At 45.7% G+C, this 25,118-nt stretch overlaps 5 protein-coding genes across 41 annotated transcripts; 3 read left to right on the plus strand and 2 right to left on the minus strand.

The window, feature by feature from the left end:
• The first annotated feature begins 60 nt into the window (after nucleotides 1-60).
• On the plus strand, nucleotides 61-1,770 carry LOC108055723 (cathepsin L). Its single transcript, XM_017139181.3, has 4 exons — nucleotides 61-171; nucleotides 391-642; nucleotides 707-915; nucleotides 988-1,770. Exons 2-4 carry the CDS (start codon nucleotides 397-399, stop codon nucleotides 1,691-1,693), a joined length of 1,161 nt encoding a protein of 386 aa, XP_016994670.2. The 5' UTR covers nucleotides 61-171; nucleotides 391-396; the 3' UTR covers nucleotides 1,694-1,770.
• A 356-nt stretch (nucleotides 1,771-2,126) lies between these two features.
• LOC108055654 (ras-GEF domain-containing family member 1B-B) lies at nucleotides 2,127-5,138 on the plus strand. The gene is made up of 6 exons (XM_017139089.3): nucleotides 2,127-2,309; nucleotides 2,505-3,429; nucleotides 3,488-4,225; nucleotides 4,284-4,427; nucleotides 4,482-4,687; nucleotides 4,748-5,138. The coding sequence occupies exons 2-6, from the start codon at nucleotides 2,647-2,649 to the stop codon at nucleotides 4,995-4,997; spliced, it is 2,121 nt and encodes a 706-aa protein (XP_016994578.2). The 5' UTR covers nucleotides 2,127-2,309; nucleotides 2,505-2,646; the 3' UTR covers nucleotides 4,998-5,138.
• A 136-nt stretch (nucleotides 5,139-5,274) lies between these two features.
• On the minus strand, nucleotides 5,275-6,066 carry APC10 (anaphase-promoting complex subunit 10). Its single transcript, XM_017139091.3, has 2 exons — nucleotides 5,859-6,066; nucleotides 5,275-5,802 (listed from the first exon to the last, which is right to left on the minus strand). The coding sequence occupies exons 1-2, from the start codon at nucleotides 5,995-5,997 to the stop codon at nucleotides 5,354-5,356; spliced, it is 588 nt and encodes a 195-aa protein (XP_016994580.2). The 5' UTR covers nucleotides 5,998-6,066; the 3' UTR covers nucleotides 5,275-5,353.
• Nucleotides 6,067-6,175: 109 nt separating this feature from the next.
• Nucleotides 6,176-6,904, plus strand: LOC108055656 (U3 small nucleolar ribonucleoprotein protein IMP3). Its single transcript, XM_017139093.3, has 3 exons — nucleotides 6,176-6,312; nucleotides 6,370-6,581; nucleotides 6,642-6,904. The coding sequence occupies exons 1-3, from the start codon at nucleotides 6,176-6,178 to the stop codon at nucleotides 6,836-6,838; spliced, it is 546 nt and encodes a 181-aa protein (XP_016994582.2). The 3' UTR covers nucleotides 6,839-6,904.
• Patronin (calmodulin-regulated spectrin-associated protein patronin) lies at nucleotides 6,896-24,787 on the minus strand. 37 transcript variants are annotated; one of them, XM_070213300.1, is made up of 24 exons: nucleotides 24,611-24,787; nucleotides 23,761-23,981; nucleotides 20,515-20,826; nucleotides 20,367-20,455; nucleotides 20,167-20,302; nucleotides 19,847-20,082; nucleotides 19,682-19,782; nucleotides 18,651-18,803; nucleotides 17,735-17,842; nucleotides 17,290-17,526; nucleotides 16,976-17,038; nucleotides 16,480-16,768; nucleotides 16,039-16,420; nucleotides 15,880-15,981; nucleotides 15,494-15,640; nucleotides 13,270-14,982; nucleotides 12,375-12,611; nucleotides 12,106-12,304; nucleotides 11,843-11,917; nucleotides 11,506-11,577; nucleotides 10,898-11,005; nucleotides 9,694-9,888; nucleotides 8,589-8,871; nucleotides 6,896-8,528 (listed from the first exon to the last, which is right to left on the minus strand). In XM_070213300.1, exons 2-24 carry the CDS (start codon nucleotides 23,788-23,790, stop codon nucleotides 8,384-8,386), a joined length of 5,412 nt encoding a protein of 1,803 aa, XP_070069401.1. In that variant the 5' UTR covers nucleotides 23,791-23,981; nucleotides 24,611-24,787; the 3' UTR covers nucleotides 6,896-8,383. The 37 variants fall into 37 exon arrangements, with proteins under 37 accessions (XP_070069401.1, XP_070069405.1, XP_070069400.1 ...); XM_070213304.1 differs by having other exon boundaries at nucleotides 13,270-14,883; nucleotides 19,847-20,097; XM_070213299.1 differs by having other exon boundaries at nucleotides 13,270-14,979; nucleotides 19,847-20,097.
• Between the last annotated feature and the right edge of the window lie 331 nt (nucleotides 24,788-25,118).

Consider the following 25,118-nt stretch of genomic DNA (forward strand, 5'->3'; position numbering starts at 1 on the left):
TGTATAATTCCGAGTCACTGGACTTGGGATTTATGGATTTCGGATTCGGATCGGGTGGGGGCGAGGTTGGCCAGTTTGTAGCCTGCAACCCTCTAGTCCCCCAGAGCTCTATAAAAGCTCTGTCCGCCGGTCGAGCCAAAAACATTTGTGTGGACCGTGCGAGCGCGAAAGGTTAGTCTATGGAGCAGTACTTGCGATGATTCGATCGATGATTGACAACCTGTGCCTAAACCCGTATTACTCAACTACATTGGCTGATAAGCATTAAATTATTAATTATTACAACGCAAAGATCAGTAGTAGTTCCCCGCTCTTAATAGATCGGTGTACTAGAAAACCGGGAAACCAGTTGGAACTGCTTTTTCGTAACACTAATTTTTAACTTTGCAGATCACAATGAAGGTTCTCTGGGTTTTTCCACTTCTGGTGGCTGCGGTCTCGGCCCAATTCGGTTTTGGAGGCGGACGAGGAGGCGGACTAGGAGGAGGACTGGGAGGAGGACTTGGAGGAGGTCTTGGTGGAGGTCTTAGTAACCTGGCCAGCAATGCTGCCAATCAGTTCCAGAGTGCTGCCAGCAATATCGCCAGTGTTGTGCCCAAGGTGCCTCTGCTGTCGAATGTCCAGAGCTTCGGTGACTTCTTGGTAAGATGTGCAGATAATTCCTTGCCCAAAAACTGAGAAAACTAAAATGAAAACCCACTTGCAGTCGCAATCCGGAAAGACCTACCTCAATGCCGCCGATCAGGCTCTGCACGAGGGAGCCTTTGCGGCCACCAAGAACCTGGTGGATGCCGGAAACGAGGCCTTTGCCCGGGGAACAGCTACTTTCAAGCAGGCCGTGAATGCCTTCGCCGATCTGACCCACGCCGAGTTCCTGCAGCAGTTGACGGGTCTAAAGAGGAATCCCGCTGCTAAGTAAGTGCTCCCTTTTCTTTAACTTCCGGTTTAGTTCCGGTTATAACTGATTTCTGATTTTCTCCTCCACAGAGCCCGTGCTGCCGCCAGTCAAAGGGAGGTCGCCCTGCAGCCTGGTCCCGTTCCGGATGCCTTCGATTGGCGCGAGCACGGAGGTGTCACCCATGTGCGGTTCCAGGGAACCTGCGGATCCTGCTGGGCCCATGCCACCGTCGGCGCCATCGAGGGTCACACCTTCCGCAAGACCGGCAACCTGCCCACTCTCTCCGAGCAAAATCTGGTGGACTGCGGTCCCTCCGAGGACTTTGCCCTGAACGGTTGCGATGGTGGCTTCCAGGAGGCCGCCTTCTGCTTCCTCGATGAGCAGCAGAAGGGCGTGTCGCAACTGGGTGCCTATCCCTATGTGGACAAGCAGGAGAACTGCAAGTTCGACATCAGCCAGTCGGGAGCCCACTTGGAAGGATTCGGTGTGGTGAAGCCCGGAGACGAGGAGGAGATGAAGAAGGTGATTGCCACCCTGGGACCGTTGGCCTGTTCGGTGAATGGCTTGGAAACGCTGAAGTCCTACGACGGTGGCATCTACAACGACGATGAGTGCAACCAGGGCGAGCCCAACCACGCCATTCTGGTCGTGGGCTATGGATCGGAGAACGGACAGGATTACTGGATCATCAAGAACTCGTGGGACGACACCTGGGGAGAGAAGGGCTACTTCCGCCTGCCCCGTGGCAAGAACTACTGTTTCATCGCCGATGAGTGCTCCTATCCAATTGTTTAGGGGGCAAATGTACTGCACAATGCAATTAGACTTGAAAAGCGTTAATAAAACAAAATAGATTTAAAAAAAATTAATAATATTATGGGGTCTTTCGTTCTAATCTTCAAGGGTTTTAAATGTTTAGGAATCTTTTTAGGCTCTTAAAAATATACTTTCCAAACATGGCCCATGAACGTATTTTAAAATGTACCTATGAAAAAGCAGAGCTTCGTAACACTGTTTTTTCTGTGTGCTAAATCCAAATTTAGAGGAATTACCTATCATAAAAAGCTAACGCTAATCAAATGGAAATTAATCCGCAACTTTTTAAACTAAAAAATATTTCTGAGTCTTTAGAATCAGATTTGAATGGACCCCGCCAAACAGCGTTGCCAGAGTGCGTTAGGTAACGATAAAATAATCGATGTTGACCCAAGTCTGCGCATATCGATAGTACACAATAACCATCGAATCTGCCGAGACAACAATAATAGAAGTAAATTCAATTAATTGGCGAATTAAACTACATTAGGCGCGGCGCGACGAAGGGAACTTGATGAGCAGCAGGCGGGGAATGCCGTGACGAATGGCGGCAGTGCGTCCCATGGAAGGCCACCGCGCAACCGTGTTCCTGCAGGTGTGTCTGTGCAGAGCAGCGATGTTCTGATCAAAAGAGGGCCCAGCCCACTTTTGGGAAAGTGGGTGTTGTCACCGGACCGCGAAAGCGAATCTAAAGCCCCCGGATCACCTGTGATCACCAATTGTCTCCATTGTCCCACTGCCCATTGTTTGTGTGCTAATCAACGTCTCCCCTTGGCCCCTTCCTTTCCAGAAATGTACGCGATAGAGCATGTGCATTGCGACTAATCCAAAGAGTCCCCTGTGGTCATAACGCATTTAATAACCTAAACCAGTCGGAAAGGCACAAGTCACCTGGAATCCCCGAATCCCCAAACCCTATAACCCATCCAAACATGGACGAGGACATCCTGAATGCCGTAGAGTCCCTTTTTGGCAAGGATGTGAAGATCGTGGACTGCGAGACCTCCTCATCGCTCCAGCAGGAGGAGGTTCTGCTGGTCAACGGAGTGCCCGTGAAGCTGGACGGCCTGCCCGCCGATGATGCCAGTGCCATCAAGGCGGCTCTGCTGGAGGGGCAGATGCCCGCGGTGGAGCACTTGAACCAGCTGCTCTTTCGCGCCGGCTTGGCCCAGCAGCCCATCGAGGTAGAGACCTCGTTGACGGTCAAATCCTCGCTGACCACCACGGAGGAGGTGCTGGTCTCGCGCAACGGACAGATCCTGGACGAACGCACCGTGGAGACAAAGGAGAACTTCAATCATCAGTCGCACCAGAAGGAGATCTGGCATCCGGTCAAGCAGCAGTCTGCCTTGGCTCGCGCCACTCCCGAGAATGCCCTCAAATATTCGAATTCCACGTTCGCCTCGCAGGCCACCGACTCGGACGAACGTCCGGCGGATCCTCTGGGCCGCCAGCTGAACCAAACCTTCTCGAATGCTTCCCTTATGTCCAGCAGCTCGGCCATCACTGGCTCCGATCAGGTCATTGGATCCGTTTCGTCCACCACCATTGGGGACAAGAGCTCGAATATAAGTAGCTGCGACTCTGGGCACGATGGCCTCTTCCACAGCGTGTCCATGAACACGCCCTGGTCGCATCCACGTGACACATTAACCGACTCCTTGTACTGCGACATTTCCAGCTCGGCAGATGAGGCGGATGCGGTTTCAATTCTAGTGAGTTATTGTACAGTTCCTGTTAATTGCTGATTTACTAATCCTTTTATTGGTTTAGAACACCCACTTGCAGATCACAGAGCCATCCGATTGCCAAACAGCGTTAGTTTACGCCAAAGACATGCCCAAGGAGGGCAGCCTGGATTCGCTAGTCAGCCTGCTAATCAACGGCGACGATGCTGATGTGCAGTTTTCGCTTTTGACCTCTGCCCGTTTGTTTTTGCCACCCCACGAGCTGCTCTCTAAGCTCATTGCCAACTGCCAGGGAAAGGAGGATAACCTTGTGCGATTGCTGAGCCACTGGCTCATCGTTTGTCCCGGCGACTTTCTCCACGAGTTGATGCTGCAAGAGCTGGAGAAGAAGCGGGGGCTCAAAGGAATGACTGCCTTTTTGGATGGCATTCCGCAGTCTCAGGCACAAAGAGCCGAAAAGGGGAGAAATCATCTAAAGCATCTGCTGACCAAGCAGCCATCTGCCAGCTCTTTGGGACGTCAGAGCAGTATTAAGTCGCTGAAACGCTTTGCAGCCAATGTCTACAAAACGGACAATGTGATCAACAACTGCAGCAATGTCTTCGAGTTGGCCCACCAACTGTATGCCATTGAGTACGCCTATCTGTCGCAAATACGCCTCGAGGAGTTCGTTGAAGCACTGGCGAAGGATGAGCTAAAGTCTTGCATAAACCAAACCAAGGCGGGCACCTTGGGCTCAAATCATCTTATCCAGGTGACCATCGACAGCTATGTGCAGTGGTTTAACCAACTGAGTTTCCTGACTGCCACCGAAGTACTGAAGGTGAGGTATGGAAAAGTTAAGCAAAGGAATATAAAATGTAATATTTCTCTACTTTTAGCTGAGCAAAAAGTCTCAGAGAGCACAAATGATTGACTTCTGGGTGGAGACAGCTCTGGAATGCTTTAACACAGGGAATTTCAACAGCTTAATGGCCATTCTTACAGCATTAAATCTGACTGCCATAGCTCGCCTAAAGAAAACGGTGGGTGTTTATAGCTAAAAAGGGTTTTTGGTTTAATATAATCTTTTATTCCAGTGGGCCAAAGTTCAGACCACCAAGTTCGAGGGCTTAGAGCACCAAATGGATCCCAGTTCAAACTTTCTCAACTACCGATCCACCATGAAGGCAGCTATTTGGCGTGCGGAAAGGGAAAAGGCCAAGGAGGTGGAACGCGCCATTATACCATTCTTCTCGCTGTTTCTCAAAGATCTGCATGCCATTAATGAGAGCCAGGAAACAAAGTGAGTTTGCCTTACAAAATACAAATACAAAAGATGGGAAGTAATCAAGATCCTTTGCAGATTGGCCAACGGAAACCTGAACTTTGAGAAGTGCCTGCTGTTGGGCAGCCAGCTAAGGAGCTTCAGCAAGTGGCAAGAACAGATCTGTCCCTACGGGCAGCAGGCCACTGTGGTTTCCTATCTGCTGAAGGCGGAGGTGCTAACCGAGGATCTTCTGATGAAGGCCTCCTACGAGCTGGAGCCACCCGAAAACGGCGAAGAGAAGGATCACTACAAGACGCTGAAGGCAGCTAAGAAATCGAACACATAATCACCCATCATTAACGACAATCCTCGGGATAGTGCAACATACATAATATGCAATGCAATGAGCCTCGCACACACACTTTTGTTGGCGTTCCATTTTCACATTTTGCATTTGTATCGCGATAAAAAACGGTAACAATAATAACTCTTACACTTCCATTGTGTTTGTTAATTTGTACTTAAGCTTAGACGACGGTATATATTTATTTGCAATCGATTTATATATACAAGTGACGGGCATTTAATTAGAAACACCAAAAATATGCATACACTTACTAAAGTAATGTTTTAAATGTTGTATTTTAGCAGTTATATACCCCGAAAAATACATAAAAATAAAAGACTTCGAATAGATATTCCTCAACGAATGGTGGCGAACTTCTGGAAGTCGACGGTTCCGAACTTCCCGAAGAGCTCCAGGGGATAGTGCTTGCCCTCGACGGGCGCATGGATGCGGATCTGCCGCATGTGGGTGTCCCTGCCGTTCTGGTGGTTCGAGATCACTGCGATCTGCAGCATGAAGGTGCGAATCGACTTTACGTTCCCGTCCTTGATGGGTATCTGCACCCAGCCGGTGGGCTCGGTGAGGTCCATCACCTGCAGCTCCTGCAGATCGTTGAAGTTGGTCCCGGATCTAATGGAGATCCTCGATGGCGTGTAGCTCTCGTCCAGCTTGTAGTCCGTGTATATGTAGATCTGGCTGATGTTGGTGCGCTTGTGGAACTGGATGTTGACCAGGTGGGGCAGCTGTCCATCCGACTGCCAATAGGTGTCCATGATGTTGTCCCGCAGACGCTCTACGCCGAATCCTAAAAGGCAGAAACATAAATCCTATTCTGGGAGAGATTTCAAAACCCAAGATTACCCGGCTTGCAGGAGGAGAGGCTCCAAACGGCCTGGGCGCCCACTTCCCGCACGAAACCCAGGCGCTCCTCGGCCAGGGGATCCTCCTCATTGCTGGGCAGCGGGTTGGCGGATATATCCGTATCCATGGAGGCTGCCATCGCAGCAAATTGACTTTAAAAACCTTTTCTAAAATGTAGTTTACAAAAGCCACTTGAGGACGCACAAATCAGCTGTTTGCTTGTTGGTATTTTTCGTGTTCCCGCTCTGGCCACACTACGCGGTCCATGTGTTTTTTTTAGTCAACAAAAAAGTCTGAAATTTTAAATATAAATAAAAATGGTGCGTAAACTCAAGTTCCATGAGCAGAAGCTGCTCAAAAAGGTGGACTTTATCACCTGGAAGGTGGACAACAGCGGCAAGGAGAACAAGATCCTCAGGCGCTTTCACATACAGAAAAGGGAGGATTACACCAAGTGAGTTTTGAGGGTTTCCATTGCCACTGAGATAAAACCTTTTTAAAACCTTTCTAGGTACAACAAGTTGTCCAGGGAGATACGGGAACTGGCCGAGAAGATAGCCAAGTTGGATGCCTCCGATCCCTTCAAGGTGGAGGCCACCACCATGCTCCTGAACAAAATCCATGCCATGGGAGTCTCCAACGATCAGCTAACTTTGGAGACCGCAGCCAAGATCTCCGCCAGTCACTTTTGCCGGCGGCGTCTGCCCGTGATAATGGTAAAATGTAAGTATTACCCCTTAACTTCACTCTATTTCCTAATAACCTATTACTTTCCCCCGACAGTGCGCATGTCGGAGCACCTGAAAGCCGCCACAGACCTCATAGAACACGGCCATGTGCGTGTGGGTCCCGAAATGGTCAAGGATCCCGCCTTTCTGGTCTCCCGCAACCTCGAGGACTTCGTCACCTGGGTGGACGGCTCCAAGATCAAGGAGCATGTTCTCCGATACAATGACTTGCGTGATGACTTCCAGATGTAGACTCTATTTTTAAGATCCCCCAATAAGCGTAGAATAACTAATAAAACAACCAACAACTTTTGTTAAATAATCATGTTCAATAACTTTATTACATTTTATATAATAATGTTTAGATCTCATTAATATTCATTATTAAGGAGCGAATTGCGCCGAGGGCACAAATGCGCCGACACGCACATACATATACATATATTTATTTTAACCTGATCCCCCGAATTACCGATCTGCTCGGAATCATTCCGTAATGGCGGTTCATAGTTGGATTATGCTCTATTAGTTTGCTTTTTTTTACCCTCACTTCGCTATCTAACGTCAATCGTTTTTGAAATACAATGCGGCGTGTGAAATACCTTTCGGATATTGGAGTAATATCAGTTTTGGAAACAAGTGAGAGAGCCGGCGAATTTACACAATAAATTATAAGATAGCAGCGTGGATTGATCGATCGCTTTATTTATAAAAACAGGATGAGTGTGGGTTAGGGACTAAGGTGCAGGCAGGTGCATCGAACGGTTGAGCGGTCTAAAAAGTGATCATTGAACAGAGTTAAAAGTAAGGTCAATGGCAGTTACACAAGTCAATTCCAGCCAGCCTCAACATAGGAAGCAAATGCATTCTAATCGTTAGGAGTGCGATAAAATTGTAGTGAAGTTTTTAGAGCTTTAGAGTCTGACTGCTCGTCGTGCATCTGACTTTGCCAAAAATGAAATCTAAAAGAACAATGGATCTCCGTTTCGTTTCAGCAGTCAAAAGTCTTTTTCTTGTTGTATAGATATAGATATCTTTAAATATTAGTTGTATTATTATTCCTTTTTAAATACGCATAAAAAGTAGGTATTAATTAGTGTTAAAATAAATAGCTAGTGGCATTAAAATTAGTTTCGACTTTGGCTGCGGCCCATACACGATTTCATATCCGCCTGCCTAAGGCAAAGAAAAAATTTCACATGAATAACTTCATAACAATATAAAACAAATTAATAAAAAGGGATTTTCTACATTTGTTCCTCATCCTCTCGTTCAGCGGAGCTTGCTGTGTTGCAACAAAAATACATTCATTCAAAATTCCATTACATTCTTTTGGCTTTCGAGTGCGCTCTGCTCTGTGTTCTGTTCCTAGTTCTTATCTGTTCGGTTCTTGGTTTACATTTAGATGGTTCTCCTACTGTTTCAGGCTTGCGTGAACAATAAATTCTTAGGCTGGATATATGCATTTATATTCAAAATAAATATTCAATCGCATTGTATTAATCACTACAATATTTTCCGTAAATTCCGATTTCCTTTGTTCTTCAAAACATGTGCAAATAGTAAGTAGCCGTACGTACATATATGTATATGCCCCGATGAACACCAAAACCCCGCGACCTACAGAATAACTTTCGGTATATGTTTTGTTATGTTTCCATAGATGTCTTAATGCGCAAACTTGTAGAATAGTGTGTTGTTCCGACCAAAAGAGCGCCAAGCGCCCTGATGGCCCAACTGCTCCGCCGCCGCCTCCTTGCATCCGATGAATGCCATTCAAAATACCCAGAATGCCGTTTAGATTACCAGCGCCATGTCCTTTTTGCTGGGCAACTGCACCCGCTTGCCCTGCCACAGGGAATTGTGTATTGTGAAGGCGTCGATGGTCACCGTCAGATGCTTTGTGTGCACTTGCGAGAAGCACTTGCCGCCTGAGTTGTATCTGCAGGGATAGGTTAAGTATTAGCTTTAGAAAAACCAATTAGTAAGCTTATCCACCCACTTGAAGAACTTGTCGAACATCACTTCGTCGACTTGACTAGGCCCAGTGCCATACAGCTTGGTCACCTGGTCCGTTTCCGGCTGGTAGCTGTAGAGGGCGCGGAACTGGCAGCCCGCATCCCGGAAGAGTACCAGGAAGTGCTTCGCCTCCGAGCGCGCGATCTTCTCCAGCACTTTCTGTTTGGCCTCGCGGTTGACGACGCCGGGAAAAACGCAGTATTCAACGGCGTTCAGGATGATCCCACGATTCGATTTGGCCGCTGGTTGTTTATAGAGTTTGGGACCTGTGAATGCAAGTCAGACAAAGTTAGAACACTGATAAAATCACACATCTTTCTACTTTTTGGTGGCAATGGCAAGCTTCTAAATCGTAAAGTCTTCTAGTCAATTCATCAAAATGAAGGCTACGTGCAAGATTTAATACCAAACATTTGGGTGAATCTACGGGATCCACTGTTTAGATACTTGGGAATAAAAATCATAAAATTTCCTGACAAAAAGTAACGAAATTATAAATTAAATGCAGCCTGGCTTAAACTTCTATTGCACATAAATTAGTTTAAAACTTAAAAACAATTCAATAACGTAAAAAAACTTAAACTATAGTGCTTGCAATTTAGTCTTTAGTATTTCAAAGTGAAGCTGTTAATCGGGCCAATCTGGTTTTAGGGATTAGAAAGCTCTTGCGGTGTTTTTAAATCACTAGGAACACAGTTGACCATCGAAAGTCGTGGATTTGACGACGCTAGGGAACGTAACAAGTGGACGAACGAAGAATCGGATTCTACAGACTGTCGCAGCCCTCTAGAACTTGTTTATCTATGTAGAACTCAGATGTATGTCGAATAAATCAAATGCAATCTGCTCAAAAGGATGCCAATTCGTAATGAATGAAAGTAACCAAAAAGAAATAAAACTGAAAACTGAAACTTTGAAATTATAATGAGGCGTTCCAACTTAGGTAGTACTGATGCAGGTGGATGACCAATGGTGTATGGATTGGTGGAAGGTGATTATATAACTGAGGGTTGATTTGAAGTATTGGTATGGCTTGTATGGTTTTGTATTTTGGTATTTTGAAGACGAGAGAGAGAGAGGATACAAACCCGAATATTCCATGTTCAAATTCGGAGTTAAAGAGAAATCGCTGGATCCATCATCAAATCCGCGACGTTTCGATATCAAACCTGGCGGCAAAGAGCCCGGTCCGGAGGGAGATGGCATATGCCTACCTGAAGCGCCCATTCCCATTCCAGGCGACGGAGCACGCCTCGGCGGAGTGGCGCGTCCCAGTCCCGAATCTGTGGTGTTTAACCGGCAAGCAAGAGAGCAGGGTGGAATCCGTGTGTCAATCGAGGCATTCAGGCATTCGGATGGGCATTCGGTCACATGCACAAAACAGATCAGATGGTATCGTATCGGATGAGATCAGAACGGATAGCGGATCAGCCAGGAATCATTCGATGGATGCGTTACGATGTTACGATGCGTTTTTGTTAGTCACCAGTCACGTGGATGGATGGCGAGTCGAGTTCGATGAGTTCGTTTCATTCGGTTAATATTTGATAGTATTTTTGGTTGGTTAAGAATCGTTTTTTTTTTTTAGACAGGATTGAGTTGAAAGAAAGAGAAATAAAAGAAGAGAATGTGTGCACAAAATTTAGTTAAGCAATTTCGTAGATCTCTTAATAGCTAGTTGATCATGATCTGGATTAAAATCGAACAAATGTACTGATTAGTGTGTGTTTTGCGGTGCAGATGTTTTGAGTGAGTGTTTGTGTTTTTGTGCTAGTGTATCATCCCATATATCTCACAAGTGGAGTAAGCAAATTCGATCGTATGCCCGAACCAGTTGGGAATTTTAAGCTGTAGAAACCAACCCCAGTCCCCGCAAATCAGCTGACGAACACAAGGAAGCTTGAGAAGGGACCAGACCACCACCACCGTCACCGCATCATAGTTAGGAGCTCGGGGAGACCGAATCATCATCGCAGTGAAAGGTTAAAAAACTAAAATAGCAAACCAGCAAACAATAGAATACTGTACATACATAGGTGAAAATGAAGACAAGAGTACAATTAAAAAGAAAGTGAATTACTTATCACCACCAAAGATACCAACGATACCAGAACCAAAGTACAATCACAAGTTAAACCAAAAGATACCACTAGAAACATCCGAAAAATCAACAGAAAGTAGCAGACAGTTAAATACTTAGAGAGTAGAGCGTATTGGGATAACAGAGAAAGGTTGAAAGGTAGGTAACAGGCAGGCAGCTTGATATTGTTGCTGCTGTGGAACGCTTCTTACCGCACAGATTCATTAGCGAATTGGACTTTCGGCCCCGGAAATTAAGCGTGCTGCCCTTTGCGACGGAGATACGCGACAGAGTGCGGCCTCTTTCTACGCCGGCTGGCTCTGAAATCAGGTCAAGTTGTCGGACGCGAGCCGAGTGCATCAGTATACAGGTGGAACATGATTCATATTCATATTCATTCGCAATTCGTTAACACAAATGAATAATATGGATGGCACAAAATGAGGTACAAATATCGTAAATCAAACTTATCGCCCCGGTAACCGCCAAAACCAAAATACCAGCCCCAAAAACCAGGTAAATTATAATAAAAAATATATCCTAAAATAAATCCGCTCCTCAGTTCCACTTTTCACTTCAGGTGCAATCTTTCTGGCAGTGCATTAGATTAGTTAAGGTTGTATTAGCTCTTATTTGTTATTTGTTAGCCACAAATCAAAAAACTAGTTAGTTAAAGAAAAACCGTACAAAAAATGGAAGCTCTCGAGCGTTAAAGTTCGTTTCTTTTCTTAGCGTGTTCGAATTTTGTGGAAATAAAACAAAGGAAAACGGGGAAAAAATAAAAGAACTAAGTGGGCGTGTGTTATCATCCATCACCAACCTCTGGAAGTTTTGTACGATCCCCGTCGTCCAATCGGAGTTGAACTTGTACTGGGATAATCATCGGGTGACTCTGTTGGAACGAGATTAGTGGTTATGGCTTATCAAATAGGTTGTCCAAGTACCAAAGTTATTTTTAAAGAGAACTTAGAACTACAATTAAGTCGAGGTGCAGCTCAAATCGTTAGATTATAAGTCCCAACTACCGAAAAAGTACCAGAGAAACCAATCAACTTAAAAGGTAACTAAACATGCTTAACGTAATAACTTAGAACTACAAAAGATGAAATTTATATAAGACAATGCAAAGAGGGTAGAGTAACAAAAACATAAATTACCTTTTACAGTGAGGGAGTCTTGCGAGCCCCTGTAGTAATCTCTTTTCATTGAATTTGAGCTTAGTTGACCGTAGCCTGTTCAGTTCAAATTCAAAACGAAAACAAAAAGTCAACAAATTAGCAGTGGGTAGAGGGATAAACCAAATCAATATAAAGGAAGGTTTAAAGCAGGTAAATCAAATTGGGTAAACACAAAAGTAAGAGTACTTTCGGAAAGAAGTTTGGCAAGTTCCGCTTTTTTTTAAACCCGGCCCGCTGCTCACCGGTTAGATTCGAGCTTGAGCCTTTCTTGCCCCGACTAGAGATGCTCGAAGCCTCGCTGATGTCCACGCTGGCATCGTCCACGTGGATCGTCTTGGGTCTGGGACGCGTGGTGCGCTGCTGCCTCAGCCGCGGAGTCGTTGAGGTGGATGAATGGGGTTGCAGTTTCACATGCAAGTCGGGCCGATCCAGGGTTTTACCCTAATGTAGGAAAAATTTAAAGTTTAGTCTTGTAATCTTAATATTTAAACTAACTTAAACTTAAATCTACCTCTCGCTCGGCCTCTTCGATGGCTTTCTTGAGTCTGTGCTGCTCCAAAATGGCCGCTCGCCGAGCTATTTGCTCTTCCTTCTTGCGCGACCGCTCCTCCTCCTTCTCGCGCTCCTTTTCCCGCTTCTGGGAAGACTCGATCTCCTTGCGCGCCTTGGCCTCCTCCTGCTGCTGGCGACGCTGCAGGGACAGCAGCATGATCTTCTCCTTGCGCCGCTCCATCTCGTCTACAGAATCCTGTGAGGGAAGTAAATGGATACGATTAATATGGAAATTATGGATTGTGGCACTCGATCCCCGACTAAACTTGTCTCTCTGCAAAAGGGGGAGTCAAATAGGCCTCCATTTCACTAGCTTCAATAATTAGTTGTAAAGTTATCTTTCTTTTTTGACTTCCTCTCGTTTCTTAACAGGTTTTTCAAATACATTTTGATTGATTCCAAACTAGAGCCCTGCATGAATGGATTCAATGAATTATTTTGAATTTTTTGTTTTATTTGAATGAATAAATTAGCATTTTGAGTTTAATAGAATTGAATGAATTTGAATTTTGAGTTTAATCGAATTGAAGAAATGAATGGCATGAATTACGAAATAATTCAAACGACAATTTCTTTTAAACAAGAAAGAGCCATAATTTTGTGATTAAATCTGCATGAATTTTATTTTCTAAGCAGTTAACATTGATTTGTTAAAAATTTTTTACTTTTTGTTCTTAAAAGAAAGCACAAAACAAAATGTAACAAATTCAAAAAATTTATAAAAATTATTCATTCAATTTGAAATGAATTAGAAATGAATACAAATCAGAAATTTCATGGCATTCTATGATAAAAAAAAAATTTAATGATTCATGCAAGGCTCTATTCCAAACTCTCCTATTTCCTAATCTTACCGGATCCAAATTCGTAGAATCTGCTCCGATGACCAGCGCCTTGTTTTTGGCCGCCTCCGCATTGTTGCTGCTCTGCTGGAGTCGCGTGGGCGACATCGGCTGTTGCTGCTGCTGCTGATGCGTCTGATTGGTCACATCCTCCAAGTGGCGGCGTTCGTTGCCAGTCGGCGAAACTGCTCCCGAAACGGCCAGCTGGCGGAGTTGGATGGGCGGCTCATCGGTGTACTTGTTGTAGGTGGCATTCCCGGGGGATTTGACACTGTTGGAGTTGCTCAGCCCGTGGATGCTGTGCCTGGTCACTGGCTTGCTGCTCACCACATCCTCACCTCCGCCGAATCCAATGTTGTTGTTGTTGTGCAGCTGACTTAGCGATTCACGTTTGAGGGTCGCCTGGTTATCCACGCTGTCCCTTCCACCCGGCGGAGCCTCCTTTTTGGGCGATCGCTTGGCCCGCAGCGGTGGCTTGGGTCGCTTGGGCTGCTCGTCGTCGAAGGAGATGTAGAAGCCCTTCTCGGGCGGCTCCTCGCCGGATGCCGCTGCCATTGGGGATCGGGGATCCTGGAAGCTGTTGGCCTGGATGGAGGGACGGGAGGGCGAGGGTATGCGGTACGTGAGGTTGCCGCTGGTGATGTTCAGCTTGTTGGAGATCATCTCCCCGCTGTCGTAATCCTCCGAGCTGCTGCCTCGTCCGCTGTGCCCCTGCAATCGCTGCTGCTGCTGCTGGAGTTGCTGTTGATGTTGCTGCTGCTGCTGGTGCACAAAGTCGGAGATGCGCGTCGACTGCATGGACTCAATGATGTTGCGCTCCAGCTCATCCACATCCTCCTCGTCGCCGATGAAGCAAATGCTCTGCGGCGCCATCATGTCCTCGTGCTGCATCGGCATGCCCATTTGTTGCGGTGCCCTGGGCGATCGATTGTCGCGCAAATTGGTCAGCGATTGCTGGCGCTGCACGCCATTCGAACCGCTCACCTGACGCTGGGCGTGCTGCGGCGAGGCCTGCACCTGAAACAGGTGCTGTAGTTCGCCACCTCCTCCGTTATTTCCTCCTCCATTCTGATGCAGCACAAAGCTGCCGGGACTGGGTGCGCCCACACTCGAGGGCGGCCTGTTCATCCAGGTCTGTTTCTGCTTCTGCTGCTGATGCTGCTGCGTCTGCCAGGCATTCACATCCACCAGAGGCTGCTGGATCTGCTGCTGCTGCTCGTAGGCGGCGGCTGCTGCGGAGTGGGCCCAAGTCCTCCGCTGCGGATGCGGATGAGCCTGCGGCTGTGGCGACGATTCGTGCAGGTAAAAGTGATTGGTGGGCTGCCCGTAATCATCGTACACCACGCTGCTCCGATACTGCGGAGCTCCTCCGCCGTAGGGCGAGTGGTTGTTGTACGCCGCCCCGTTGTCACTGTAGATGCTCTGCGGCTGCTGCTGTTGCTGCTGCTGCGGTTGCTGCTGCATGTAGTGGGCGGGCTGCGGCGGCGACATGTACTGCCCATGCTCGTTGACGTACTGGGGCATGGCCATCGGCTGTTGCTGCTGATGTTGCTGGTGGAGCTGCTGCTGGTAGGGATCGCGGCTGGGCGGACGGGAACTGTACGCACTGACTGGGGCGTTGTAGGCCTGCGGAAGATGCGGCGATGAGCCAAAGCTTTGCTGCATGGGTCTCGGCTGCTGGTAATGGTGATCGGCCAGGTGCTGCTGCGACCCGTAGGTCTGCTGCTGTGGATGCAGTTAGTGGGGAGATTGCAGGTGGCAGTTTGCAGGTGGCGAGTGTAGCATGTTGCAGGATAACAAAATAAAGAACAATTTGTTAGTTGACGAACGAGCATTAAATGATATTTTGCAATCCTTTACCAATTCTTAACAAGTAAAGTACAATAACAATTTGGGATACTTTGGGCGTTTATAGTTAAGAAGTAGATTAGTGATTACTTCATTGCCAGTATTTTATAGATTAAAGAGAAGAAAATTCAATAAAAATCGAAAGGGTTATATTACCAAAATTCCTAATCAACAATTAATGATTCTTAAACACTAATCATTAACCAGAAATTCAAGGCAGATCAACAAAGTAATCAGTAATCAGCTCTTAAAGCGACAGCCAATGGACAACACAAAACAATAAGCATTCCACATCCTTTGTTATTATGCTCAATAGGCTGCTGCTATGAGGTCGAGGCAGTTGGGTGGCTGACAGGAGGTGGATGTGGTGGGCGGATGGACACTTTACCTGGTTCAGCATGTTGGCTATCTGCTGAGCCTGCATCAGCTGCTGGGCCTGCAGGTGCTGCGCCTGCATCTGACTCTGCTGCGTGGCCAGGCGGTGGATGTCCTGCTGAATGTCCTGCAGATTCATGTTCATGATGGCGATGCTTTGCTGCTCGCGTTCCACATCCAGGCGATTAGGTGGTAGGTTAATTGTAGTTTTGATTGGTTAATGGGCGTGTTTTGTGTTGTGTTGTGTAATTGTTGCGTGTGAGTATGTTTGTGGATATGTTGAAGCAGGCACAGACACAAAATGGGGGTAAAAGAGAGACACAGGCGTTAGACATTAAAATTCTGGTTAGATGGGGCAGGGAAAGGAATACATTGGTGGTTAACTTGGCTCACACCCACCTGGTACTTGTCCAAGTCAACGGGATCCATGTCGGGCGTGCGCTTCGATTCGTTGCTCATGGTCTCCCATTTCATCACATCCGGACACGACTCCAAATCCTCCTAGAAAAACATTCAAATAAGTTTCTAGATCGTAGATTCGCTATTTAATTAGCAAACCTTCTCCTGGTGTCGCAGCAAGGCCATCTCGATCTTGCGCTTGTCCTGCTCTATGCGCCGCCGCTTCTCCTCCAGCTTCATCCGTATGGTGGACAGCTTGCTGGCGTTCTCCAGCGATCGCATATCATCGTCACCCACATCCAACTGCCAGGCAGCTGGACTCGCTGGCATGCTGCTAGTCGAGGATTTGCGCACGGGCGTGCTCTCCGGATCGTAGCCACTGGTGGAACGGGTATCGTTGTACGGCGTATCCGGCGTCATCGTCACCCCACTGTTGCTGCCGTAGTCTTTGTCGCTGGAATGTTGCTTGTGCCTGGCCACCGGCAACGGGCTGCCCGCATTCGAAAGATTGTGCGACGAAACAGTGGGCACATTGTCCACGCTATCGATAAGAAATTTGTTAACTAATTGATTCCTAATTTTGAATTTTAAATAACCCACCTGACTTGCCGCCGCATCGAATACTTTTCCGTCTCGCGATCCTGCTTCTCAGAGCCCGAATCCGTGTCGTAACCCAGCTGCAACGTGCCCCGCGCATCGGCAATCGAGGATCGAACGGCCACGGCGGGTTCCACTGGATAGCCACTACCACCCACGCTGGTGTTGGACAACTTACGTTCCCTGTCGCGTTCGTAGCGTCCTAATGTATTCAGCTGATCCTGTGAGCCGCCAAAGTTTTCAATGGTCAGCTGGGAGTCCTCACTCGAGGAATTCCTGCGTGAGCGACGTCCTGGAAGGGCAGACACATCGTTATTAACTTGATAGTAAAGGGAAATTCACAACACTAATGGGTTTCAGGAGAGCTTTCGAGGGACATGTAACAAAGCCGAAAATGAACCATAAAACCAACTAAATTGCATTCAAAATTCAATATCAAACAACTACGTTTGCTACAACGATACTGGGTCAACAGTGGCTTTTGTGTTGGCTCTCATACCTGCAAAGCTGGGCCGGCGGCTCTGTTCCCAGTTACTTGGTCGACCGGCAGCGACAAAATCGCCTGTTCGTTTCGATTCGAGAGCAAAATTAAAAATGGAAATAAATGAAATTGAAAAATTGAAAATTAAATAAATAATAAATACAACTAAAGTACAGACTTGTATGTAGCCCGAAACGAACATAATTTTAAATTGTAAGTAAGATTTAAGGGGCTCTGCAGTAATTAACGAGTTCCCACATGGCAAAACACGTTTGGGGCTCAACATACAAGTCAAAGAATTAAGAAATGAACTGCTAGCAAGCTGGGCAAACCTCTCTCGTCCGCCTTCGACTCGACATTGGTCTTTTCTTTAGCCTGGCGCAAGCGAGCCGGAACCAAGGGCTCCTGCTGCTGCTGGATTTGGAGCTGCGAGTGGGACGGGTGCTGCTGGTATTGCTGCTGCTGTTGCTGTTGCTGCTGCTGCTGATGTTGCTGATGGAGCTGCTGCTGCTGCTGCGAGTGCATGGAGGCGAGTGTGGTGATGCCACGCGACTTGTGCACCACAAAGGCTGCTCATTGCGGTTGCGATTACGATGGTTGGTGGTTAAGCGGGTTGGTGGGTGGTGAAAAAGAAAAGTAAAGTTACAAAATTTAAATTCAATCATAAACCAATAAAATGTTGAGTTTTTCTGTCTGCATTGTGCACGTGAAATTATATAAATAATCAAGTTTAGAAACATATAATTAAGTAACAATAATAAAAATAAAATAAATTACCTTCGGCATGATTATTACCGTCAAAATTATTTGACTGAACCGTCTGGTATTCGTTGGGCGGGGTTGATCTGCGATTTAGGCCGCCGCCAAATGAATTCGAGTGCGGAACTAAATATACGAAAATTCACCGAAAAAAAAAAGGAAAACGGTAAAAAAGAAAAGGTAAATGAATAAAATCAATTTGTTCAGCTTGCGAGGTAAATGAACTTGATATTTCGGTGGGTTATTCATTGACTCGTTGCATCGGAAGCGGGCAAAAGCAAACAACACATTCGAAAGCAGAAACAAGGTGAATCGCAGTCCGTGGATGGGTTATGTTATGGCCAAGTGAGCTGAGAACTCCCATGAACTCTGAGTAATTATCCCCAGGGGAAGTCTGTCTGACTAATACTTTCACTCTTATGAAGATGAGATTCTTATAACACACCCAAAACATCTATGACCCATGAATTATTTCCCCGATTTCTCTGCTAAATAGGTCAAGTCATTTTCAGTCATGGTGCTTAGATTTAAGATTTAAGATGACAAAATGCAGTCTCTAGAGTACAATAATATCTACTGATTGATCTGAGTGATGAGATTGGTGCACTTATCACAGACATTACAAGGCATCGTGTGTGTGCGACATTACTTGGTACTTAGGCTACATTAAGATGGTAATTATTATCAAACAGCTGCATATCACATACGATTACGGATCGATTTCGATAATTATCGATCAGTGAAGCAAACGAACAAACAAACAAACAGAATGTGAGCAGAACAAGCAAAGAAAGAGGCAACAAACAAATGGAAATGGAACAGAAACGGAAACAGAAACACATTCATGAACAAACGAAGGAGGATAAATCGAGATTTTTGGGATTTTTAAGGGGTACACATAGAAAATGCTCGGATAGATAATTTGAAGTAAAACCTTGGAACGGTGGTCGATTCTGGGGCGAGCCAACTGGCGGCTGGTCGAGATCGCTGCGCAGATCGGGAATGGGCGTGACGGGCTGTACAGTGAGGCCCCGTCGATGGCAGATCCCGTGCTCATTGGCGCCCAAAGTGCGCCGGGCGATGACATCTATCGTCGGATATCGTCGAGTTTCGGTATTGGAGAGCGGATCAATCGAGATTTTTGGTAAGTGTGAAGATGTGTGTTTGGTGTGGTTAGGACCCAAATTATTGGTGGATTGATTGCGGTTACGAGTGGCAAGAGGAAGCGTTTTTTTTTTGCACATAAACAAAGAAAGAGAATCAAGTACAGAGTTGATTTATTGGATTTAAGTTGTGGAGAATTTCACTACTTTTTTTTGTTGTTGTTGGGATCAGGTGGTGAATGAGGCTAAGATGATGAATATTACATATGATTCCATGTCAATTTATTGGTGGACTCGGTGGTTTACAAACGGAAAATAACCGCAGGAACTATACAGAAATATAAATAAGATTTTGCTAGATCTCTGTGGTTTCACTGACAGATCTCCCCCTAAAAGGTGCTTTGCGGTTGATCTTAAACTGAGACTTATTTGCGGCATAATCAACGAGTTCTACGAGCTGTGAAGCGCTCTAAATTCCTAGCTATTTTGATAAGCTCTCTGTGACTAACTGATGGATGCTTTTACCTTTGGTTAAGTCACTCACAAATCCAGCTGAATGCTTTAATAGATTTTCTGCTATCATGACTAATTTCTGTTTCTTATTCTTCTGATTACCAATTCTTCTTTAACAAAATCAAGAGAAAAACTTAAGGCAAAATCATAGGAAAAACGAAGACAAAACGAAATGCAAACAAGGATACTTCGGATACACTTGGACAACAATGCATGCCCCGGACTGATATTCAAACACAGGCAGGCCAATCGTTTGGGGAATTGAGATCAGGGGTTTTTCTTGGGGGGAAGATGCGATGCGGTGCAGCGTTTTGGGAATGGATACTCGACAAAGAAACGATCCACTTACCCTGACCATCCATGCCGGGGTAGCAAACGCACTTGGCTGGGTGTATCTCGAACAGATTGAACAGATCCGTGAGCAGCAGTACCAGATTCAGTTTCATGGATCTAAAACCAAAGCAATATATAAATAGAATATTTAATTTATGAGGGGAGTAGACTCAATAGCTACCCTCTCATATAGGTCACATCCTCGGGCGTCATGTGGAACACGCTGTAGGGCAGATGCTTCTGCGAGAAGTTGCACACCAGCAGGATGTTATGAATCGAATCCTCGACGGCCGGCAGATAATTAATCCGCACACTCGTCCACGGCACCACCTTGGGGCAATAGTACGAGATAAGCAGCGCCAAGCAGATGCCGTCGCACAGATCCTGGAAGTCCCTCACAGGCGGTATGTCCGGCGTCTGCAGACGAGAGCCCTGTGATTAATTTGTATAGCATTAATAGCATTAAGAAGGGGAACTTTAGGGGTTTAGGTGATAACTCACATTATCATCGGGCAGCCCAGCGTCCACCTCCTTGATAATGCGCTTCTTTAGAGCAGCGCAAGCATGCGAAATCCAGCCCAGCAGAGCTTGCTCATAGGACTGGCCAGGAGGCGCCTGATAGTTGTTGCCAGATATTCTAAGGTATAAAAACAAATCATCATAACCCTGTATCAGTTATCAAAGTCAATCAATTCCTTCACCTTCGTATGGCCGCCATGACGCGGTCACCCGACGATATTTCCTTCGCATACAAAACCATCAGCGATTCTATCACAGACATGTGGGCGTTCTGAAAGCGATAAAATAAATTAGAGTGAGAGAACCCATAAAGATTGATTTTATACTCACAATTCGCAGCGGATTCGTTTGAATTAATACCGTTTCGGTAATGGGCATGTCCGAGGTCTCCGCCACGGGAACTCCCTTGCGCGCTAGCGTCTGTATTATTGACCAGTGGTTCATGCTTTGGTAGTTGGGATCTGAGTACAGATTGGACAGCGTCTGGCAGTAGAGCGTGGCATTGCCCAGCTCCACGATGATCTGCGGCTTGAGGCGCTCCTGGTTCTCATGGTCGCGATAGAAGGGCTCCTTCAGGTTGTCTGGCACGCGATTGTTAAAGGCCTTCGAGAGCAGCCACTTGACGGAAGCACGTTGACGAGCCTGTGGGAAAAGAAGAGAATATTGGAGCATCAGTAGAGATTGCGATAATGTGAGAACATTCTGTATAACAGGTGGCACCCATTCCCATTCCAAGGCCAAGTTGAGCCTGCGTAATCAATGCTCTGCGAATGCAGCCTCTGCGAATTGAATGACGGGCCTTTTCTTGGCAATTAACTAGCGCACTCTTAAGTGCTTTTGTATCTGTATATGCAATGCCTATCCCCACCAGTTGCCTGCTGTTGCATCTGGTGGTACAAGTACAAGTGAAGCCATGCGTACAATCTTCAATATGAGTTCGATAAACTCGCTCGTGTTTGGCTTGGCGTGCGCCGCCAGCCGCCTTCCATTGTTCAACCCCCCTCTGCTCACTCCCCTTTCTGTTTTTGGGGCCAAAAAGGGAAGTGAAGGGGTTGCTGGTCGGATGGACGATGGTCACTCAGCATGAAAGACTCCACTAGCTTTGCTCCGTTTTTAGAATCATCTCGAGTGCTGCCATGTTTCGCCAGCCAACCCATTTCTTGTTGCACTCATAATCACAATTCTGATTCTGCTCTATTCCGAATGGCCTCTTCTTGGTCCAATTGAAACTGGGGGGAAAAGCAATCAAAATAAATTCTCAAGAGGGAAACTGTCGCCGTTGCAGATGCGGAAATTGGTTTTATCGGGGCAAGAATCCAATACAAAATATGTTCCAATTAGTGGTATCTTAGCCAGGGAACTAATAGAACATGTGTTTTTCTCTGATAAGAAAGGTGTAACTAGAAAAAGGGGTTCTTCTATTTGCTATCTATCATATAAAGTTAGTGGGATTATAATAATGAAGAAAGTAAACATAAAACAGGCGACGCCGATCAACAGTTAAGGTTTATTTTTAACAGAAGATAAGGTGGAACCTTAGATTGTATACATATCTAAACCAAAAGCCATAAGAATATAAAGAAACAAAACACCAGGCGATATATGTGCGTTACGCATCTTAGAAAATATATTTTTCTTTGGCTGAACCTCATATAAACGTTAAACAATCCATTAATTCTCATTTGGCTTTCGGCATGCTTTTCGTTTTGGCTGCAAGACCTCTGCGGTGTCTTTATTATTTGCTTTCATTCCATAAATTCCAAACGGGTTTCTTACAAAATCGTTGCATGAAGTCATCAATAAGTATGTCAGAGAACCTCATCGAAGTGGTTCAATTCTTTTTGTGTACCCATAGACCGCTGCTCTTGGGCGTTGTTTGGATTAAAAGCTTATTACAAAATGCCAGAAATAATAATTTGAGCAGGTGGGGGAAAAGTGCATGGCCGGGAAACAATATTGGCGTAGGTCGTAGACCGACCAACTATGCGAATTGGTCAACAGGTGGAGGGAAAACCTGTTTGCCCGGCCAGCAAAGCGCTTTCCACCAAAAGCAAGAAACTGTCCGCAGCATAATTTGAATGGCCAACGAATCGGAAAAACGGAAAAACTCTGGCTGCACTTTGCATTGACTCGCGGCAAGGGGAAAAATGTCTGAAACTCAAATTTCAAAAGACCGTGTAAACAATTCGGAGAAAAACAATAAATGAGTGCTGTTTTAGACGCCCACTATGAATGAGCGAACGATGGATGGATGGATGGCATATTTTTATTCAAGCATACAGATACAGAGAAAGAAATCATGATCTAATTGTGTACTAATTCAAGACTTTCTGTGGTGTATTATAAACAGGGGAACATCTTGAACAACTTATTTAAAAAGCGGATTAATTATTTCTGACTCAAAAACAATGAGTCTTTGCTGATTGCTTGTTTTAAATTATAATTAAAAATTGTATGAACTATGTATTCTTTGGCAATCTTTTTTGAATTTTGTAAAAAAATTGTTGTATAGTTTAAGCTCTTGTTTCTTGTAAAATTGATTTAATATTAAACCCACATTTAAAAATATGAATCTTCATTTTAAATTGAAAATATCTAATTTATTAAACCCTTGTTCCTTGTAAAAAGTGTCTTTGTAATAAACATTCAGTTATATTGAGTCGTAAACTACAATAAAATATGATATTTATTTTGTCTAAACAAATATTAATTCCAAGTTGGTTGATATGCTGACTTTGGACAACTTTTTGGCCTGTGCACACACATGTTTGTAATAAAGTTTCAGTTGCTGGTGGTTTTCAAATGTCACAAATTGAAATTGGCGCGGCTTTATGATTTTATTATCTATCGTTTGTTTTTGGCATTCCATTCCGGAGAACGGGCAGCGCGATACGATGGCTAAAAGCTAAATATAACAGAGAGTGCCGACGAAGGAAAGCGGCTAAAAAGAAGAGAGCGGTACGCTTGAGTCAGCAACTTGATGTTTGGATGTTTGAATGGGTTTAGCTTTGAGTTATGGTCGGTAGTCTGTAGTTGGTTTTTTCCAGCCAAGAATGACTTCGAGCGCAACTTTCTAGGGAGTTGTCTAGGGGAAAAGTGTGCACGCAAGGCCCCAAACCGCGGAGCAGAGTGTTGCTGGCGTGTTTCTCCCTTTTCGCCTGGCTTTCGCATGCGTAAGCCGTTTTTTTTTTCTTTTCTGCTTTTCATATTTAGCGATTAGGTCATGCAGCTAGCTCAAAAGCGAGAAAAGTACGATAACAGAAAAGCCTAATCGAAGGGGCTACATTTTCCGGCTCTGCTTTTCGTACTGCAGTTTTATGAATGGAACTTAATGGTTTGATTTTCCGATCGGCACACCCCACACACAACTACTACCGCTTGAAGTTGTTTGCATTGGCCATCGAAACCAGTCGAATGGATATGAATGGTAAGTAGGTGTCGGTCGCATACTAAGCGCTAAGTTGCTAGCAGAGCGGCATTACCTCAGCGCACCATTTTGGCCAAGAGAGTAGGTGTTAGCCCGCTTTGTTGGAATGTTAATGAGCGTTGTTTTTGTCTCAAATTCCCCCTGCTCACCTGTCGTATTTCCTGTGTTTCGACATCCATGCTGACGGATTTTCCTGCGACGGACGACTCCGGCTCTCCGACGCCCGCCACTTCACTTTCCGCACTTTTTGCACTTTTCGCACTTGACACACCGCTTTTCCTTTCAACGCGTGTCTCTCTCTGCGTGTGTGTGTGCGTGCGAGCGTGTGTGTGTGGAGTTTTCTTCACTTTAGGGGATTTTCACTTGGAGCCTAAGCACAGGGAAAAAGAAAACACGATTGGCACTTGGAAATCGAAAAAAACAGAACTAATTGCGCACACGCATTGGCAGCGTTCGTTTTCGGGGGGCGTGGCGCGGGGGGCGGCAGGCAGGTCGAAAGAAAATGTGAATCATTCACAGAGGGCGACGGTTGGCGGTGGGCGGGGGGTGGGGCTGCAGTGCGACAATAACAGAGAACACTTTACAGTTGTCTTTTCGCTGTTGGCTTTTCTCGAGATGCTGCTGCTGCATCAGCTGTTGCGATTTGGTCGCCTGGCCCAGCCATTTACGCACTCTTCACCCCGTTAGAGTCTTTAATCGCCCGTCCATGGCATAATTAATGTTTTCCCGAACCGTTTTCAGCCAGCAGGCTGGCGATTTTCTTTGGGGAACCCTCGTCGACTTGAGTAAATGAAAACATTTTCCTTCGCCTCGCACTGTTGTTGTCCGCCGCCCGCTGCTTGCCTCTCTTTCGCTCGCGCTGCGCTGCCAATGCTGGTGCGCGACACTGTTAGTGTTGTGCTGCTCGCACCCACGGCGAACGAGTGGTTGACCGAAAAAGCTGTGTATGTGCGCGCGCGGGTGTGTGTGTGTGAGAGATTGAGTGTGGGGCCTACGCACATTTGGGATGTTTTTCGCACTGATTTGCCGCACCGACGACTTTCGCATGCATTTCACACGGTCCGCGCTCGTCCCCGCTGCATTTTCCAACAGCTTTAATACTACAAATTGGCCTTAAATTGAGGAAATCACGGACACCGATCTGCTCTAAAATCTTACAAATTTTCATTTGATAGTGAGACCGAGCGGATAACAGTCGAAAATACCATCCGGCCTAAAAACATACCAATTAAGTTTCAAAAAATACCAACTATATTCAAGAATTTAGGGTATTCCCCAAGCTTTTGAATTGCTGATTGCTTACATTTTGTTTAACTGTTCCAAAGTTAATTTTACAGTAGAAAATGTGGATGTTCCTCAAACCCAGAAGAATTTTGTAATAGTAATTTGGCAACTGAGCTCAGCTGTTTAACAGTTTCACTTTACCGGGCATCGCTGGTAAATAAACGTTTCACGGCAACTAATTAAACTACAAATCGATTTTCAACGCAAATAGCAGGCGTCAAAT

This window comes from Drosophila takahashii, chromosome 2R (assembly GCF_030179915.1).
Source record: "Drosophila takahashii strain IR98-3 E-12201 chromosome 2R, DtakHiC1v2, whole genome shotgun sequence".
In the NCBI taxonomy this organism is placed as follows: Eukaryota; Metazoa; Arthropoda; class Insecta; order Diptera; family Drosophilidae; genus Drosophila; species Drosophila takahashii.

Excerpts from the sequence above, each read along its gene's own strand:
- LOC108055723 (XM_017139181.3), top strand. The coding sequence starts at position 397 with ATGAAGGTTCTCTGGGTTTTTCCACTTCTGGTGGCTGCGGTCTCGGCC. Across the intron at positions 643-706 it reads AGAGCTTCGGTGACTTCTTG|TCGCAATCCGGAAAGACCTA; the intron begins GTAAGATGTGCA and ends ACCCACTTGCAG. Across the intron at positions 916-987 it reads AAGAGGAATCCCGCTGCTAA|AGCCCGTGCTGCCGCCAGTC; the intron begins GTAAGTGCTCCC and ends TCTCCTCCACAG.
- LOC108055654 (XM_017139089.3), top strand. The coding sequence starts at position 2,647 with ATGGACGAGGACATCCTGAATGCCGTAGAGTCCCTTTTTGGCAAGGAT. Across the intron at positions 4,226-4,283 it reads CTGCCACCGAAGTACTGAAG|CTGAGCAAAAAGTCTCAGAG; the intron begins GTGAGGTATGGA and ends CTCTACTTTTAG. Across the intron at positions 4,428-4,481 it reads TAGCTCGCCTAAAGAAAACG|TGGGCCAAAGTTCAGACCAC; the intron begins GTGGGTGTTTAT and ends CTTTTATTCCAG.
- LOC108055656 (XM_017139093.3), top strand. The coding sequence starts at position 6,176 with ATGGTGCGTAAACTCAAGTTCCATGAGCAGAAGCTGCTCAAAAAGGTG. Across the intron at positions 6,313-6,369 it reads AAAAGGGAGGATTACACCAA|GTACAACAAGTTGTCCAGGG; the intron begins GTGAGTTTTGAG and ends AAACCTTTCTAG. Across the intron at positions 6,582-6,641 it reads GCCCGTGATAATGGTAAAAT|TGCGCATGTCGGAGCACCTG; the intron begins GTAAGTATTACC and ends TTCCCCCGACAG.
- Patronin (XM_070213298.1), bottom strand. The coding sequence starts at position 23,790 with ATGGATGTCGAAACACAGGAAATACGACAG. Across the intron at positions 16,421-16,479 it reads TCGATGCGGCGGCAAGTCAG|CGTGGACAATGTGCCCACTG; the intron begins GTGGGTTATTTA and ends TCTTATCGATAG. Across the intron at positions 11,578-11,842 it reads AGACTCCCTCACTGTAAAAG|AGTCACCCGATGATTATCCC; the intron begins GTAATTTATGTT and ends TCGTTCCAACAG.
- APC10 (XM_017139091.3), bottom strand. The coding sequence starts at position 5,997 with ATGGCAGCCTCCATGGATACGGATATATCCGCCAACCCGCTGCCCAGC. Across the intron at positions 5,803-5,858 it reads CCTCTCCTCCTGCAAGCCGG|GATTCGGCGTAGAGCGTCTG; the intron begins GTAATCTTGGGT and ends TCTGCCTTTTAG.